General features: G+C 35.6%; 3 protein-coding genes across 3 annotated transcripts; 2 read left to right on the top strand and 1 right to left on the bottom strand.

Annotated features, from left to right (window-relative positions):
• The first annotated feature begins 258 nt into the window (after positions 1-258).
• Positions 259-8439, top strand: LOC125575127 (autophagy-related protein 2-like). Its single transcript, XM_048756580.1, has 15 exons — positions 259-659; positions 779-1764; positions 1887-2035; positions 2291-2439; positions 2521-5550; positions 5634-5746; positions 5958-6147; positions 6422-6535; positions 6614-6721; positions 6806-6938; positions 7260-7456; positions 7542-7738; positions 7810-7898; positions 8019-8065; positions 8188-8439. The coding sequence occupies exons 1-13, from the start codon at positions 465-467 to the stop codon at positions 7889-7891; spliced, it is 5643 nt and encodes a 1880-aa protein (XP_048612537.1). The 5' UTR covers positions 259-464; the 3' UTR covers positions 7892-7898; positions 8019-8065; positions 8188-8439.
• A 990-nt stretch (positions 8440-9429) lies between these two features.
• On the bottom strand, positions 9430-10269 carry BNAA05G21000D. Its single transcript, XM_013784457.3, has 2 exons — positions 9781-10269; positions 9430-9671 (listed from the first exon to the last, which is right to left on the bottom strand). The coding sequence occupies exons 1-2, from the start codon at positions 10192-10194 to the stop codon at positions 9636-9638; spliced, it is 450 nt and encodes a 149-aa protein (XP_013639911.2). The 5' UTR covers positions 10195-10269; the 3' UTR covers positions 9430-9635.
• A 4539-nt stretch (positions 10270-14808) lies between these two features.
• Positions 14809-17193, top strand: LOC125587290. The gene is made up of 2 exons (XM_048757525.1): positions 14809-16789; positions 16889-17193. The coding sequence occupies exons 1-2, from the start codon at positions 14809-14811 to the stop codon at positions 17191-17193; spliced, it is 2286 nt and encodes a 761-aa protein (XP_048613482.1).
• The last annotated feature ends 686 nt before the right edge of the window (positions 17194-17879 follow it).

Here is a 17879-nt window from a genome sequence, read left to right as displayed (position 1 = left end):
CTAAATCCCACCATTTAATTCTAAACCTTAAGTTTGTGACTTTTGATAAAACATTAAGTGCTATTTTTGTGACTTTTGACCTTGAGTGCTAGTTTGGGAACATAAACTTGGTTTAGTGATATTTTTTGTCTTTTTCTCAAAATTTATTGATGTTTAGTGTAAAATTTTATGTAATAAATAATTATATATTGATAAATATATATTTTTATGTAGTTTGACTAGATAATTATATAAAATTTCTAGATAGAGAGAGAGACAGGGAAAGAGGTTCCCGACACGGCAAATCCAAAACCGTGACTCACTTTTGCTTTCGATTCTCTCTCTCTCTCCGCAATCACCAACTTTCTCCCTCATCATCATCCTCCTCCAATTCCCCCGCGAACTCGAGAAACCCTAAATTTCCATAAAATCCCAAAACTAGACTCCTCTTGGAGTCGATTCTCTGATCGGCAGGGGGGAACACGATGTTTCCATGGAACTTCGCGGAGGCTGCTTTCTCAAGGTGGGCCGTGAAGAGGGTCGTCAAATTCTTATTGAAGAAGAAACTCGGCAAATTCATACTCGGCGATATCGACCTCGATCAGCTCGATATCCAGCTTAGGGATGGCACAATCCAGCTCTCCGATCTCGCTATCAACGTTGACTATTTCAATGACAAGGTTTATCTCTCAATTGATGCTCTAAGTTATCGAATTGATGGCAGTTTTACTTGTCGTTGAACTTATTATAGATTCATCAAAGTTTAAAACTTTTTGATTGTTTTGGTGTTTGATTCCAGTTTGATGCTCCGCTGCTCATAAAGGAAGGTTCGATTGGTTCTTTGTTAGTTAAGATGCCTTGGAAGACTAATGGTTGTCAAGTTGAGCTAGACGAGGTCGAGCTTGTTCTTGCGCCACGTTTGGAGAGTACTTCTTCTTCTTCAAATGAGCCCAGCACCTCCTCTTCTGCTAGGGATGATTCACGTATTGGACTAGGAACTCATGAGAGTGAGATGTTGGTGAACGCTGCTAAGTCTGCCTCTGTTGATGTTCATGAAGGAGTTAAGACTGTTGCGAAGATTGTTAAATGGTTTCTTACGAGCTTCCATGTCAAAGTTAAGAATTTGATCATAGCGTTTGATCCTGATTTTGGCGAAGAACGGAATGAAGCTGGTGGTCCACGGCCAAAATTGGTGCTTAGAATGGCGGAGATAGAGTGTGGAATTTCAGAGGAGAGAGTTTCGACTAGTGAAGTGTCCCCTGATAGTTTCCTCGGTATTAATCGACTGAGAAACTGTGTGAAGTTTCAAGGAGCAGCTGTAGAGCTTTTACATATGGGTGATGATGATGATGATGATGATGATGATGGCGACATGTCAAATGATGTGATCATGACAGGCGAAGGAGGTGGCTTTTCAGGGAGTGTGAATTTGAGTATACCTTGGAAGAATGGTTCCTTAGACATTCGCAAAGTGGATGCTGATATTTCTATTGATCCTGTTGAAGTGCGGTTTCAACCTTCTACAATTGGATGGTTCTTGCGGTTGTGGAAGAATTTCAGTAGTTTCGGATCAGACTGTTGTCCTTCAGTTTCGCATTCTGATTTATCGTTGGGTTCACCTGCGGTACCTACTAATGTAATGGTAACGCCTCCAGCTACGTCATCCTTGTCAGGTGGACAAGAAGGCGAGCCGGATATTACACCTGAGTTACAGTTCATATCAGATTGGTTCCCGTCTTCCTTCAGTAAGAAAGAAGAGGATGGAGAAGTTGATATTGGTGCAAGGTATTGCATCCTTTGCTTGACTTGTATCTTCATCTTTTGTCACAATCTGGACACGATTATATCCTTAGTTTGTTTTTTAAATGAGCTCTCTTAACCGTGTTATATCTTCTTGTTCCCTACAGTGTGGACCAGTTCTTTGAATGTTTTGATGCAATGAGGAGTTACCAATCAGCTTTTGGAAGCCAAGGAATGTGGAATTGGACATCCTCTGTTTTCACAGCTATCAATGCGGCATCTAGCCTTGCTTCTGGGTCTTTACTTCTTCCTTCTGGTAATATTCTTTTCCTGAATTATGTTTAAATGTGATCTTTCTGAAACGGTTTTTTGGTAATCATATTATAATATTAGTTTCTTTTTCTGTTTATTCTTTCCATGCCATCAAGCTTTGATTTACATATGCATGTAATAAACTCTCTGCAATATCTGTAGCTTTTATTTACATAGGCCTGCATCGTTTCCTGTTCATATGCTTTGTACTCTACTAATCAGTTCTTCTTCATGTGCAACTATTCTCATCAATATGCAGAACAGAAGCACGTTGAAACTAGTTGTAAGGTATCCTTTGCTGGAGTTTCGGTGGTACTGTTTTTCCAAGATGAAAACGTTTGGAAGGATGTTTCCACGGGGATTCACTACTTAGGCGCAGAACTCAGAGATATTTCTGTGTCTTTTCAGGTAATTACTTTGATGAACTGTGTTTCCTCCCCTCATTAGTATCTGTGCAAGTTACCTCAAAAACATTCAATAATTCAACAGGTATCCCCTCAGAATATGAGGTTAGAAGCAGAAGTGAACAGCGTGGAGATCGCTGATTATTATCAAGCTGGAAATGTTGTTGACACCGCTAATTCTGAATATCAGAGTGGTTTGATTAAGGATTTACAAGCCAAAGTTCAGAGTACACTTCCTCCCTCTGCCTGGGCTGATATGAATGCTGCTTCCGAAAAATTAAGCGAGATAGTTTCTGATGGCTTCCTCTTTCGTAACAAGGGTTCTGCAGTCAAGACATTGTTAGTTATAGCTGCAGGGGGGAGTGGATTTCAGTTTACTGTCAATTTCCAATCATCCAAAGCCAACCTTAGAGGATCAAACTCATTCTCGCTGAGTTTGCCACCTACCACACTCTGGTTGAACCTTCATTCAGTAGAAATGTTGGTAAATCTCTTCAACGATGTGTCAGAATCTATCCCCGTAACTAGTCATGAAAGGAATCAGGTTGCATCCTCTTCTAAATCAGAAAGATTGCGAGGTAGCGTGTCAATCGGGAATGCTCGAGCGATTTTGTGCTTCCCCATTTCAGAAGGGTTGTGTAGCTCGCTTGGCGAACATTTTATTGTAGTCGACTTATCTTCCTCTCTACCTTCTGACAAGGAAAGGCGTAAGGAAGGAAGTCCAGGGGAGAAGTACTTTACATCGGCTGCTCGCTCCATATGCTTCAGTGTTGGAGATGTTAGCATTTATATGGTCACTTCTGACCATAAAGATTCTGAATCAGGGGGTGAATTCTCTGCATATAGTATTTTACTTACCAACAATAGAACTAGTCACCAACTTTCAACTATTGGTATGTTTTGGCAAGATGAAACTATCATTAGCCCTTGGTTAGTGGAGAGAGCTAAGATGCTGGCTACGCAGGAAGAATCTATTCAAACAGATAAATCTAGGAGGAACGGCCTTGAGTTTGCTGCTGTTGCTACTGCCAAAGATCAAGAAGACATCTACTCTCAAACCAGGAAAGAGATATTTTTGGCTTCTTCATTCTGCCTCTACGTTCATTTGCTTCCACTTACCATCCGGTTAGATAGTTGGCAATACAGCAAGTTATGTAATCTCATAGATCTGGCAAAAAATTGGCTATCACGTATGGTAGCCAATACAAGTGAGAAACAAGAGGAACGTGCCTTTAAGAAGATAGAGGAATTTGTTGTGTGTCAAGCGTGTCTGGTTGTGGAATGTGATTCTGTTGACATCTTCGTTAGGCCAGAACCTCGAATGGACATTAAAAATCAACTTCAGATTGAGCTTCCAGGATCATGGATTCAGTTAAACCTGAACGTTCAAAAATTAAATCTTATGTCTGTCTCAAATCTTGGCAGTATCTCTGGTGCTGATTTATTTTGGTTAGCCCATGGGGAAGGCACCCTATGGGGCTCTGTCACCGGTCTACATGATCAAGAGCTGCAATTAATCTCGTGTAGCAACTCTGCCATCAAGCGCGGTAATGGAGGAGGTTCAAATGCATTATCGTCAAGGTTGGCTGGCTTAGATATTCTGAACTTACATGAGCCTGGGGCCTGTTACGATTATTTAGCAATATCTGTCAGGGGCTGTACGATTTCTGCCGTAGGGGGACGCCTGGATTGGATAGATGTGGCTTCTTCTTTTTTCACTTCTCAAGTTGAGACAAATTCTGAAGAGAGAAACTCCAGCTCATCTAGTAGCTCCTCGTTTACTCTTAATTTGGTTGATGTTGGTATAAGCTATGAGCCCCACCACGAGAATACAGATCATTTACATCAATCAAGTGATCCGTGGGTGGCCTGTCTGGTAGCGGCATCTTCTTTTAGCCTTTCAAAGACAAGTCTGGTTGATTCCATAAGAAATGACTACAGAATCAGGATTCAAGATCTTGGGCTTCTCCTGTCCTTGGATTTAGACCTTAGAAGACTTGATGGAACGTACAGTTCAGCTAATCTTCATAAGACTGGCTATGTTAAAGTTGCTACTGAAGCTTTAATTGAAGCAACTCTAAGGACAAACTCTGAAAGTGGCCTTCTCTGGGAGTTAGAGTGTTCAAAATCTCACTTGTTAATTGAAACTTGCAGTGACACAACCTCTGGTTTGATTCGCTTGGCCACGCAGCTCCAACAGTTGTTTGCTCCTGATTTGGAGGAATCAGCTGTGCACTTGCAGACTCGATGGGACAACATTCAGCAAGCGAATGCTAGGAATGCTTTTGACATCAGCGATACACTCAGTAGCTCTGGTTCAAGTGGAGAAATTAAAAACCTAAGATTTGGCTCCGAAACTGAAACAGGAATCATTGGTTTGATGGGCGAAATAAATGAAGATGCTTTCCAATTTGATGTCAATCCTAGTAGTCAGTCCGACTCTTTCGAATCTCAGAATAACTATATGTCCCCTTATGGGCATGCACCTAACTGGGTACCTGCTACTCCTGAGGAACCACCTTCTAATCAGTTCATTGGTGAGTCATCGTCCAGATTGAAACCAGAAAGCAGCCAAATATTCCTTGAAAGAGATGGCCTACCTGAAATTATTGAAGACTATTGTTTTTCTGAGTTCCATCCCTTGTCAGAGGTACCTCAAGAAGGGGATTCATCTGGGAGACAAGTGTTTCTTGAGACTGATTTGAGTAGAGGAAACTCTGGGTGGTATGATGACACTTCCATAAGAATTTTAGAAGACCATGTGTCAGAAGCAACTGAGGAAGATCATGAGGAACATATGCTGGATGGAGATTTTTCATCTTTTGGCCTGACGTCTCATTCTACAGTAACAGCTAATGGACGTGTAATTCTGAAAAACATCGACATCAAATGGAGGATTTACTCTGGCTCTGATTGGCATGATTCTGGAAAGAAAAGTGAAGTTCATAAAAGTATAGTGGGCCGGGATACAAGTTCTTGCCTTGAGCTGGAACTATCTGGGGTGCAGTGCCTATATGAGATCTTCCCAATTGGTGGAACATGCACCTCTAAGCTATGCCTCATGGTCCAAGAATTTTATCTTTATGATAGAAGCAAAGATGCACCATGGAGAACGGTAATTGATATTTTTTCACCTTTAAATGTCATAAGATTGGTTATACTAAAAGTAACTGAGTAGATAATTGAACTTGTTCGTAGGTGCTTGGATATTACAACTCAAAAGATCACCCAAGAGATTCGTCTGCAAATGCAATCAAGGTTGAATTAAAAGCTGTCAGACCTGACCCTGACACGCCACTTGAGGAAAACCGGTATGCTTTTTTTTTATTATTCTACTGTGTTATACTTACCTTTTTATGTCTAAGAATAAGGATCTTAGTAAACTTTGAACTACGTTATTTCTGCTACGTTAATCTTTTTCCCTTAAATAGATTTTGGTGTTACATTACAACTTATATGGACTTTCTATTTATGGTATATGAACCCTTTATTTCGTTTAACTCATTAACTGCTTCCTCACAGGTTACGTGTTGCTTTACTCCCTATACTGTTGCATCTTCATCAAAGTCAACTGGATTTTCTCATCAGCTTTTTTGGAGCTAACAACCTAGAAAAGCCTGTTGTTTCCGTCGGAGACTCAGGTGGTTCAGCGTTGTCGGTTTCTGTTAACGGACATAATATCATAGAAGAAGCGCTTCTTCCATATTTTCAGGTTAATAAAGTTTCTTTCTTCCTGTAAGCCAATATGATGGTAGAGGAGAAATATTCACGCATTATCTTCCTAGGACGTGTATAAAATATGTATAGGGATAGGGTGTGTTTTCATGCTCGATACTAATCATGTTAATGTCTCCAAAAATAAACTTTTTTTTTTTTTTGTCTCTCAGCTAAAGTAAAGATATATTTGTGTTTTCATTTTCTGAGGAAATATGTTTCTATGAGGTTGATTTTGTTAAAATGATCTGACTAGGGAAATTTACTTGCAGAAATTCGACATATGGCCTGTTACTGTTCGAGTTGACTACAGTCCACATCATGTTGATCTAGCAGCACTAACTGGAGGGAAATATGCAGAGCTAGTGAACCTTGTTCCCTGGAAGGTAAGGAACACAAATTTTGAGCTTGTGTATTCAAATTTTTTTTTTCAGCTTCGTTTACTCATAGAGGAACATATGTAGGGTATTGAACTAAAGCTCAAACATGTGCATGCTGCTGGAATCTACGGCTGGGGTAATGTATGCGAGACTGTAGTGGGAGAGTGGTTGGAAGATATATCTCAGAATCAGGTTCGTTTCTCATAGCATTAATAATCATCCTTTTTATCGGTTCAGACTCGCAAGCTTTTCAATGTTCTGTAATTGTATTTTTAGATTCATCAACTGTTGAAGGGTATCCCAACAGTAAGATCACTTTCTGCTCTTTATGCTGCTGCTACGAAGCTAGTCTCTTCACCTGTTCAAAGTTACAGAAAAGATCGAAGGCTAGTAAAGGGAGTCCAAAGAGGTAAGGCGTGAAGTTAAAGGGCTCAATGTTCAATTTTCACTATTATTTTTCCTTGTTTTCCTTATTCTTTTCTGTTAACCTATCTATGGTGCTCTTTATGTTATCATATATGGTTATAACTGTTAAAAAACCACTTGCAAAAGTGGAGCTGGTCATAAATGGTCTATGGTGTCAATCTCACTCCACTAGAACAGGGTTAATAATATTAGTACTATCCCTAAAAATAACTTCAAACTTATGTGTTTGGTTCATCCAGGAATTTAGAGTTTGTGTGTTTACTATGATGGTACGTGTGACTGATCTGGAATTATCAATTTTCAGGTACTATTGCGTTTCTGAGAAGCATCTCACTGGAAGCCGTTGGACTTGGTGTTCACTTGGCAGCCGGGGCTCATGATATTTTGTTGAGAGCAGAATATATATTAGCAAGTGCACCATCATCGCCACAGCCCCAGGGCAAAATGAAGACGAATGTTAGACATAATCAGCCGAGAAACGCTAAGCAAGGCATGCGTCAGGTGAGTGTAAAGGATTAGTACATGTCTTGAGTTTCTGCTCAAATGATCCCTCGTCCGCTTCTGAATCAGATGTTTACATTTATAGGCATGCGAGAACATCGGTGATGGAATAGGAAAGACGGCTTCTGCATTAGTCCGCACGCCTTTAAAAAAGTATCAACGTGGAGACGGAGCTGGATCAACATTTGTAACAGTTGTTCAGGGAGTTCCAACAGCTGCTATAGCACCTGCTTCAGCTTGTGTTAGGGCGGTACATAGCGCTCTTGTTGGCATCAGAAATAGGTCAGTTTATATTCAACTCTTTTTGTAATGTTATTTTGCAGAGTACTAAAGAGTCTTTGGGGATTTTTCAGTCTTGATCCTGAACATAAAAAGGAATCCATGGAGAAGTACTTAGGACCAGATAAGCAAAGGAAACAAGACCAACATAGATAAAGCCACGGTAAATTTTAGGCCATTCTTAGATTGTTATTGCAGTTGCGGTAATATTCATCTAGCGGATTGAGAAACGAAACCAGGCTTTTAACCATTTACTGCTCGTGTTTCTAATATGTTGCTACAGATTATTATCCATGTTAGTGTCAGGTCCCTGTCTTCTACATATAGCATGTAAGTACACTAAACCGGTTTAGGTGTTCTCAATTCTTATAGACCTCGAAAATAAACAGTTTGCTAATTGTATGGATTTTTTCTTGGTTCCCTAATTTCAGCAATGTTTCATTTTCTTGCAGGTGTATAGGTTTTGGATAGAGTGAAGTGCAGAACCATTCTTTTTCCCCTCGAAAAATCATAGAGATGGGATAATTTTGGTAAAAAGTTATAGAATCATTCAGTTTGTCTCTGTACATAAACAAATTTCGATCTTGCACCATTGTAAATATATATATATATATACATACCCCTCCCCACAAGGTTTGCCAAATGAGTGAAAGTGTAGTGTTTTCTATGTATATTATTGTCCAAAAGAAATTTATTTTCTGACAGTTTCTTTTTCGTAATTTTCTGTTTTCAAGATTTAAATTAATTAATTAAATAAGATAACATCGACTGTGGCTTCACTGAATCAGACGTCTAAGATGATTGTGTTGGAATTTGGAAACGTGGTCAAGCATGGTCCCCTAAACAGCATGACCTTCTAGTTTTTTTTTTACACCAACTTAAAAATAAATCAAATGTTCAGTTTCACTCTTATTTAATATAAAAATTCTGTTCATTTTATTTTCCTTAATTTATGTAGAGAAAAAAATAGTCACATAATTTGCATTCAAATTCTAAAACAATACTTATTTTATAACAAAACAATTAATCCCTCCGTTTCATATTAAAAACAATTACTCCCTCCGTTTCATATTAAGTGTCATTTTCGAGAATTTTTTTCGTTACAAAATAAGTGTCATTTTCGATTTTCAATACAAAATTTATTAATTTTATGCAAAATTTATTTTTCTATTGGTTGAAATATGGTTAGGTGTATAGGTAATAGTGTTTTTTTTATAGGAAATATACAAAATTAATTGTTTCTTTAATCCGTGTGCTGAAACCTAAAACGACACTGAAAGAGAGAGATTATTATATAACAACACTTTAGATTAGTAATTTAGTGACAATGTTTTTTTCTCTTATGAAAGGACCTTGTAGACTTGTTTTGTAAGTAGCATCTATGTTGTTGGAGTTAGTATTATTTTCACGCTGGTAATTACTATTTGGATTCTTCTTAGAAGATAAAATGAACAGAGTTGCATAGATTATTGATTATTCGGATCAAAACTGATGTATCAAATTGAATAGTTGATTATTCAGACAAAACGGATCAGATCACAAATATCTCTAAAAATTTGGAAATTCGATTTGTGCATACCCCTACTTTCTAAGACTTGCTGATTAATACATCAACTATGTAACTTCTGACAGAAATCGATCGGGATAGTTGATAGTCCGGTTAAATGGTGAATGTTAGAGAAGATAGTATAAAATACTAAACCAATTGCATACGAATTGCTTATTTATAATGAAGATACGATCACAGGTCAGAATAACGGGGAAACTACATTATAATAAGAGATAAGTCGAGAACTCAAAGAAAAACAAGAACAATAAAAAATCGGAAATAAATTATTTTGTCATTAGCATTAGAAGTCTAGTTCGTCGTAATTAGCTAAATGTTTTAGGAGCCCATCGTTCAGTCATCAGATTCCAATATACTCGCAAGACAATTCTGCATAATGAACATACATAAAGAAGATTATGCATACAATATTAGTAAATATAGAACATTATTACCATTTAGATATATACAACATGGAGACTTAGACTAATTATGTAACCTGAGATTTGTGGGGAAGGTGGAAGTTGTTGTTGTTGTTCTTGGAGTGAATTTTCTTGGGATTACTTAGACCTAGTTTCCACCAATTACGAGATCCCTTTGAGTTCGTACAGTCAGAATCTTGAACGCTTAGCTCTTCTCTAAGTGTGGTCACTTTTCGCTGACGAGTCTTCTCCAATGGCAACAAAACTCCACCAAAGAAGATCTCATCAGCCGCAGATATAAAACCGTAGTTTTCGACATTGAATTTGAAATCAGACGAAACAGGAGCTTCCTTGTACTTCATCTGATCCTTTCTTGATGAAATTGTCTGATGAAGCGTCAGATGATCACTGTCTGCAAAATCATTGGAGAATGAAATTCTTGCGTCTACAAAGGATGGATACATTGCGTCTTGTTCTACAGTATTAGCCATCTCTCTCTGACTTCTGGTAAGTATGTGTTTCTTTTAGTGTGCAGTCTATGGGGATCTTCATGCATCCACATGTTTTGCATTTTATAGATATGAGACGTGGTGGGCATCCATGTGGATTTCTCCTTTATTTTTTTAACCTAATATTAAACTGTTAAACCTAGTTTTTTATACAGTAGTGGGTTATACGGATTCAATGAACTAAAGATTTAATTTTATAATTTTGACTCTTTATTGTGGATAACAAATAGTCAATGAACTATGACATCAATACACTTACTTTATGGACATATATATTAATTGAAGCATTAATGCGCCGTAAATATGGTATAAATTTATGGGGTAAATAAGGTATCGATAACAAGAGCATTATTAGTGGAGAATTTTTCAAAATCAACTTCTTAACATTAATATATCAAGTGGAATCTCCACAGCCCACTGATTTAATTAAGAGTTCACTAGAAAATTGATCTGCGCATCCACGCGTACATTAATTCTTACATTTTTATATATTTGATTTTCTTTTTCATAATTAGTGTCGTAATATAACTAATCGTATTCAAAAGATGTGGACTGAAAATCATATAATATGGTTATTTTTGGTACAAATATCTGAACCGTTTCTGATTCATTTGTTATTTAGATACTTTTAAGTTCATATACATTAAAACCAAACTTATCCAGACACAGAAAGACCCGACTCAAAACTCACACATAAATATATAATATTCAAGTGATGCCTAATTTGAAAACAATACCTAAAAAGAACAATCAGTACCTAAATGGATAGTCAATGTCCATGCCTAACTGATTTTATAAACTAATTAAAAGAAAATTTTCTATGTGTTTGGCTAAATTAAGTGAAATAAAAAAAATTTTGTATTTAGTAAAATAATTATATATATGGAGTGAGAAATTAAGTGATAATAAATGTAATACATGATTAAGTATTTATTTTATTCACAAAAAGATGTCTTTGAATTATGTTTTTGTCTACGTAATTCTCCACCGATTGAAACTAAAAAAATAGTTAAACAATCTAAACCGAACAATTAACCATATGCAAAACCGAGTTTTTTTAATTTTGATTTTATAATTGGCACAAAATTAATGTTAAAACTAATAAATAAAAATATACACTATTATTATTATGGTAATATAATTAATGATGTGATGTATTGTTAAGGTAATATAATTAATGACTGTTAAACTGAGTGAAATATGAAAAGACAATTAATGTATTTATATTAATGAAATTACTAAAATGACAATATACTTCTTTTTTACACTGCTATCCATGTTTTCAAACAATTCTCATTTATATTGTTATTCATGTTTCCAAACACTTCAAATATGTACTTCAGTTTTAATAATATAGATTAATGTTTTTACATCATGAGGTCTGAGGTTCAAACCCAAAAAAATATAATTTATGCAAGATTATAGAGAAAATGGTTAGAAAAAATCTTCAGCATAGTAAAAGGCATACTATTGAATGGCGATATCAGACATGTATTTTCATTAAGTGGTAAAATTGTCGGCCGTATAGAATCGTCTATGTAATATTTTTCATAGTTGTAATAACATAATTACCGAAAAACTGAAAAAAATATATTAATATATCAATATTTTAAAACTTTATTAATGAAATTAATTTTAATGTTTAAGGATAACGATACCAATATGAAAAGGATACTAATTAGCAGAGCATGAGCAGTCAGGATTTCTTCTTTTGGTTTCTGAGTAAAAACAAAATAATTAAATAATGCAAAAGAAGAGAGAAAAGGTAGAAAAGATGAGAATCTTTCCTTTGGGAAGGTACTCTCAACAATTCATGAGAGATTATTGTACCATGTGTCCTTCTTTAATTTATAAACCACATTAAAAATTAATATAAAATTTAATTAAATGAAAATACTATTACAATAATGGTTAAAGACTCATTTTATGAAATGACCCACTGCTGAATGGGGTTCTCAAATTATGTTGAAAGTTATTCTCATTTTTCTATACCCTCTTTTTAAATTTTTATTTCTTAATAATATTTTGAGTGTGAGACTCCCATGAAAAAACATTTGATAGGGGTGCCCTAACACTCCAATTTTGTTTATATTCATTTTAAAACCAAAAACAAAATGACCTACCAAAATTCAGTAGTACTATATTTTTCATCAGCTATATGTTTTTACATTTATTTAAAAATTTGAAACTAAAAACGATGTTGTTGTTTACGTAACTATCAATAATGGTCTGCAGACTTCAGCACACTAAACTCGTTATAAAGTTGAATCAAGTATCTACATTTTCTTTAATCCAAATATGGTGGTAGTAGTTCTTTAGCCAAACATATCTATTTTGTAAGAAAAGGTTATATTAATACATCAATATAAATTGTTATATATTTTTCAATATAAATCCAGTTATATATTTTAAAATTTTGTGATATATATTCTTCATTTCGACTATTTTATCCTCTTTTGTTAATAATACTAATGTATCATTCAAATTGGAACTACAACACTAACTATTTATCCGATATCAGAAAATATATTATATTTGTGAAGCAAAAAACTCAGATAAGAAGAAAAAAAAATCATTATAAAAACTCATGACATGGGTATCATCAAAAGTTTTATTCTAAAAATAGATCTGAATTCAATGTAGATTAAATTGTGAAATCTAAGATGGCAACCAAAAAAGTTCAACAATTTTTTTTTTGCCGAGAATTCTTCCTTCAATTTTATATAGATATAGATCTATAGATGCATTGCATATATCAGTTTAGTAATTTAATTTGCATGAATTTGTGTTGTCTCTTACGCTTTGTTCGATCTAAATGAATGGCACTTATTAACCGACAAACGTCCATCTTGTCCGCATCGGTTTCTCATAATTATTATCTTAGAAATACCATTAGTATTTTATAAATCGCTAATCCGCAAGTATTAAGCCATTTGCTTGTTTTATATAAAGAAATGTTTGCATTTCCTTATCCATAAGATAAGTTTCGCTTTAACTATCTGCAGCTACGAGTGTTTTGAAACCCGACTCGGATCCATGGTTGAATCAGTAAATCCAGTGATCCAAAAAATATTCAGTTTGAATTTTGTAAAAAACTCAATATTTAAAAACACGTAAAAACCTACGAAAATCCACTAAAACCCGGAACCCGATACTGGTTGAACCACCGGTTGAACCAATAAATAACTTTTTTTTTTCAATTATGTTTTATATTCTAAATTTCCAATTAAGAAGTTATGTGCTGACAAAAAAAAAGTTAGGTTTTTTCTTTTCAGTTTTATATTTGTGATTTTTAGATTTTGATTAAGATTTTACTATGCCACCTGAAGAAAATGAAATGAACGATGATAGAGATAACCAAAATTAGTTGAAGTGATTTGGTGTTAGTTTATTTCCGTTATTTACTATTTATTACAATGATCTTTTATTTTTGGTTTATTTTGGATTTGAAGTTTAATTTATTATTCACATTAGACATTTAAATATTTATGAATTTTATGTCTTGTTTTTTTAGATGTCATAACTCTCACCTTGTTACAGAAAATTTTAAATAGTCTAAACTATTTTTTGATATTTTGGATGTCAAATAAAAATAAAAATATATAAACTAAAGTTAAGTATTTTCTAAATGCTTTTAAACATAAAATATATATATATCCAAACTATTAGTTTATGTTTTAAAAAACATTTAGAAAATATTAAACTTTAGTTTCTATATTTTTTTTTCATAGCTAACATATTATTATATAATAAAATTAATTTATTTATTAATATGCGGTTCATCCGCGGTCGACCAGATCCTGTGATCCAACGACCCGGTAAATCGTCCGGTTCAGTGTTAATAAATAGGGAAAATTGGAAAAATGGGACACTTTGAATTTTTATTTGTCACAATAGGATTTCTGATATTTTGGGCAATTCTGGACATATTTTACCATTTTTTATGGAAAAAATAGTAAACTGAATTTTAAAAATGTTAAAAAATATCAAAACTATTGGAAACATAAGTATGACAATATATATGTTTAAATTGTTTTTTTTTTAAATGAATCATATTTTATTTCATCTTCTAGCTACAGTTACAATACTCATTCTGGTCATCTACTTAGTCTAAAAATCGGCTACTAATGTTTATACATACATATATCTTTGGTATACAACGTAACCTATCTTTTCTTATATATTCTAACCAAAGCTAGGTTACGTTACGTTATAATCAAGAAAGATGTCTTTCTTATACCTTTAGCTTGATAACGACATATAGCCACAATGCGTTGATATACCCTATCTATATTTGGAGCCATGATATGGTCTGTCTTTTACCTTATGTGGCACCTAGGGAAGAATATGTTTCACATCTACTCTACTGTGTTCTGACTTACATAGGTTATACATTCTACAGGAAATCCGAAAAATATGGAAATTTCCATAATCGGTTAAAGATGTTTCCTAAATCTAAACTAAATTTTCCCTAAATATCTTCAAGAATATTTTCTCCCACGTTTTTCTCCTTCTCCCACGATCTTTTGTCGTCGTTCTTTGTGTTTCTCTCTTCTTCATCGACATAATCATCTCTCTTTTCTCTATCAATACAACATGGTTCTAATCTATGTCAAATCGGGTGAATGGATGTGTAGTCGCGGTGATGACTGGAGTTTCGTGGTAGACAAAGAAAGGCGTGGTCGAATGGTAACATTAGCAACTACTACTACGTTGAAGCAGCTCAAAATAATGGTGTGTGAGGATTATGGGGTGGACCATAATGCCATTAATGCCGAGTTCAGTTATTCGTTGTTGAATCAAAAAGGGAATCCTCCAATTATTATCACCAATGATCGGCAAGCATCTAATTTTGTGGGCTATGCAAAGAGGGAATCGTCTACTACCTTGTGTGTGATGTTCTCTGTTTCTGGTGTAAATCAAAAGGAACGAGTCAATATCGATTTGAATAAGGAGCCTTGTGATTCAAGTAATGTTGAGGATGAAGAAGTTCCTGAGATAAATCGAGCAGAGTTTGTCAAGCCGTCAAAGGAGTCTTTTGTTAAAAGAACGAATCATGTCGCTGCGGATGGTTGCGGTGCTTTAAGGAGTGAAAACATTGAACTTTGTCAAAACAATGGAGACAGTGATAAGGATGGTCGAGCTTGGAGAGGAGACTTCGTGAAGAAGGATCAAATTTTCACAAGTAAAGGGGTTCTGAAGGCAACAATGGAAATTTTGGCGATGAAGAATAATTTCGATTACACTGTTATCAAATCCACGAGAAAATGGTGGTATATTCGATGTAAGGATGCATTGTGCAACTGGACTGTGCGTGCAGAAGGAATAGATGGGTCTACATATTTCATGATCAACCAATGTGATGGAAGACATTCATGTGCTCCTTCAAAGAAAAGGAAATTCGGAAAAACAGCATCAGCAAGAACAATTGGGACTCTGATACAACATCGATTTGATGATGCAAACGATGGCCCAAAACCGAATGACATCATTCAATTTATGAGAATGGAGCATAGTTGTGAGATTACTTATTGGCACGCTTGGGAAGCTCGTGAGTTTGCTATTGCAGCTGCTAGAGGTATACCAGATCGCAGTTACTCTAAAATACCAGCATATTTGCATATGATTAAAGAAGCAAATCCTGGTACGCATACTCACTACGAAACTAATGAGAAGGGAAGATTCATGTATCTATTTATGTCATTTGGGCAATCAGTTAGAGGATTCTACAATGCAATGCGAAGGGTGATTGTCGTTGACGGAACTTTTCTGAAAAATAAATACAAAGGGACACTTCTTGTTGCTACTGCTGTAGATGGTAACTCTAATTTGTATCCGATTGCATTTGGGGTTGTTGATTCAGAGAATGACGATTCATGGGGGTGGTTCTTCAGACAGTTGAAAGTGGTTATTGCTGATTGTCAAGATCTAGCTTTTGTCTCAGATAGAAATGCGTCTATTTCTAAAGCTATTGGGACTGTCTACCCTCGATCAGCACATGGAATTTGCATTCATCACTTATTGACCAATGTGGTCTCATTTTTCAAGACAAAAGGATTGACTGCGTTGGTGGAAAAGGCTTCACGGGCATATAGGTACACTGAATTTCAAGAACGTATCACCGAAATTTTTGATATGAGTCCTGAGCTTGGAAGATATCTACGGGAGGCTGATGTGCGCAAATGGGCTCGTTCTCTCTTCCCTGGCTCCAGGTATGACATTAGGACCACGAACCCTGCAGAGTCTATAAATTCAGTTCTTAGAATACCTAGAGAATATCCGGTTATTCCTTTGCTTGATAGTATAAGAGAACTGTTGACTCGATGGTTCTATGAGCGTCGCTTGTTAAGCTCAAAGCATCTAGATCCTTTAACCGCTAAGGTGGAGAGAAAGATTGATAGGAGAATTGTGAAGGCAAAAGGATTCCAGGTTTACAAGGTTGACAACTTCAGATCGGTTGTAAAAGGAGACATATATGATTGTCATGTTGATTTGGAAAGAAGAACATGCACATGTGGTAAGTATGATATAGGAAAAATTCCTTGCCGACACGCCATTCCTGCAATTTATTCACGAGGTATGGAAGTATAAACACATGAATACTTGAGAATTATTTATTTTCGGGATTTTCATCATATAGACTTCATATTGATCAAGTTTTTTTTGAGATTGACAGGTATGGAAGTGCACAGATTCACTGACGCCTTATACAGCACTGCAGCGTGGAGAACCGCCTATGCAGATTCCATTAATCCAATAGCAGTTCTAGAGTCTGAATGGAATGTCCCTGCTGAGGTTAAACTTGCAAAGGTTTTACCACCAAAGACAAGAAAGAGTGCTGGTCGACCAGTAAAGAGAAGGTATGAATCAGTAGAAGACAAGATCGCATCTTCTCAAGGATCAAGGAAGAATAAAAAGCATAAGTGCAGCCGTTGTGGAACTGAAGGACACAAGAGAGGAACATGCGATTTACCCATCTAGTTTGTTATGTGTCTGCATCTGTCTCTGTTTTTTTTCTTATTGCTTTTGAAACTATTTGATCTTCTGTTTAAGAACCTATTTGACAATTTGGTATTTGCTAAACTATAGAGACAAATCGATTTATTCTAGTAACAACCAAAGTATTTGCAAAATAATTCGTTTCAGTAGATGATGATCACCTCGAAATAACAAGAAACATGGTCTTAACTTCTTTGAAAAAAAGAAACAACAAGTTGAGGAAGCACATAAAAGTAGTTGTGCGCGAAGTCGCTGCCTTTGTTGAACATCATGCATAGATATGGTACAAGAAGACCATCACCAAACAACACACAAACAAAGCTTTTATGCCCCTTAGTTCCCTAATGCATTCCGAGGTCTTCTCTTCGCAATGGCACATTGCATCTTCCATCTCTTGAATTCTACTCTCATGGCGTGTCATCATGGCCTCACCAGCTCTCACTGATTTCTGAAACTCGGAATTGTCAACGAGTAACACGTCAAACAGGTCTTGGAAGTCTTCAATCTCCTCAACAACTGACTTGTCAGTCCATTTGAACAAGTGGGTTTTGTCCTTCATCAGTAACATCCAATACACAATTAGATTGACTAATTCTACTCTCATCAGACAACAAGGAGACAGTTATATGATAACACGACTAACCTTCTGAGATCCCAAAGAACAACAA

This window comes from Brassica napus, chromosome C5 (assembly GCF_020379485.1).
Source record: "Brassica napus cultivar Da-Ae chromosome C5, Da-Ae, whole genome shotgun sequence".
In the NCBI taxonomy this organism is placed as follows: Eukaryota; Viridiplantae; Streptophyta; class Magnoliopsida; order Brassicales; family Brassicaceae; genus Brassica; species Brassica napus.
This window is presented reverse-complemented; position numbering and strand designations above follow the sequence as displayed.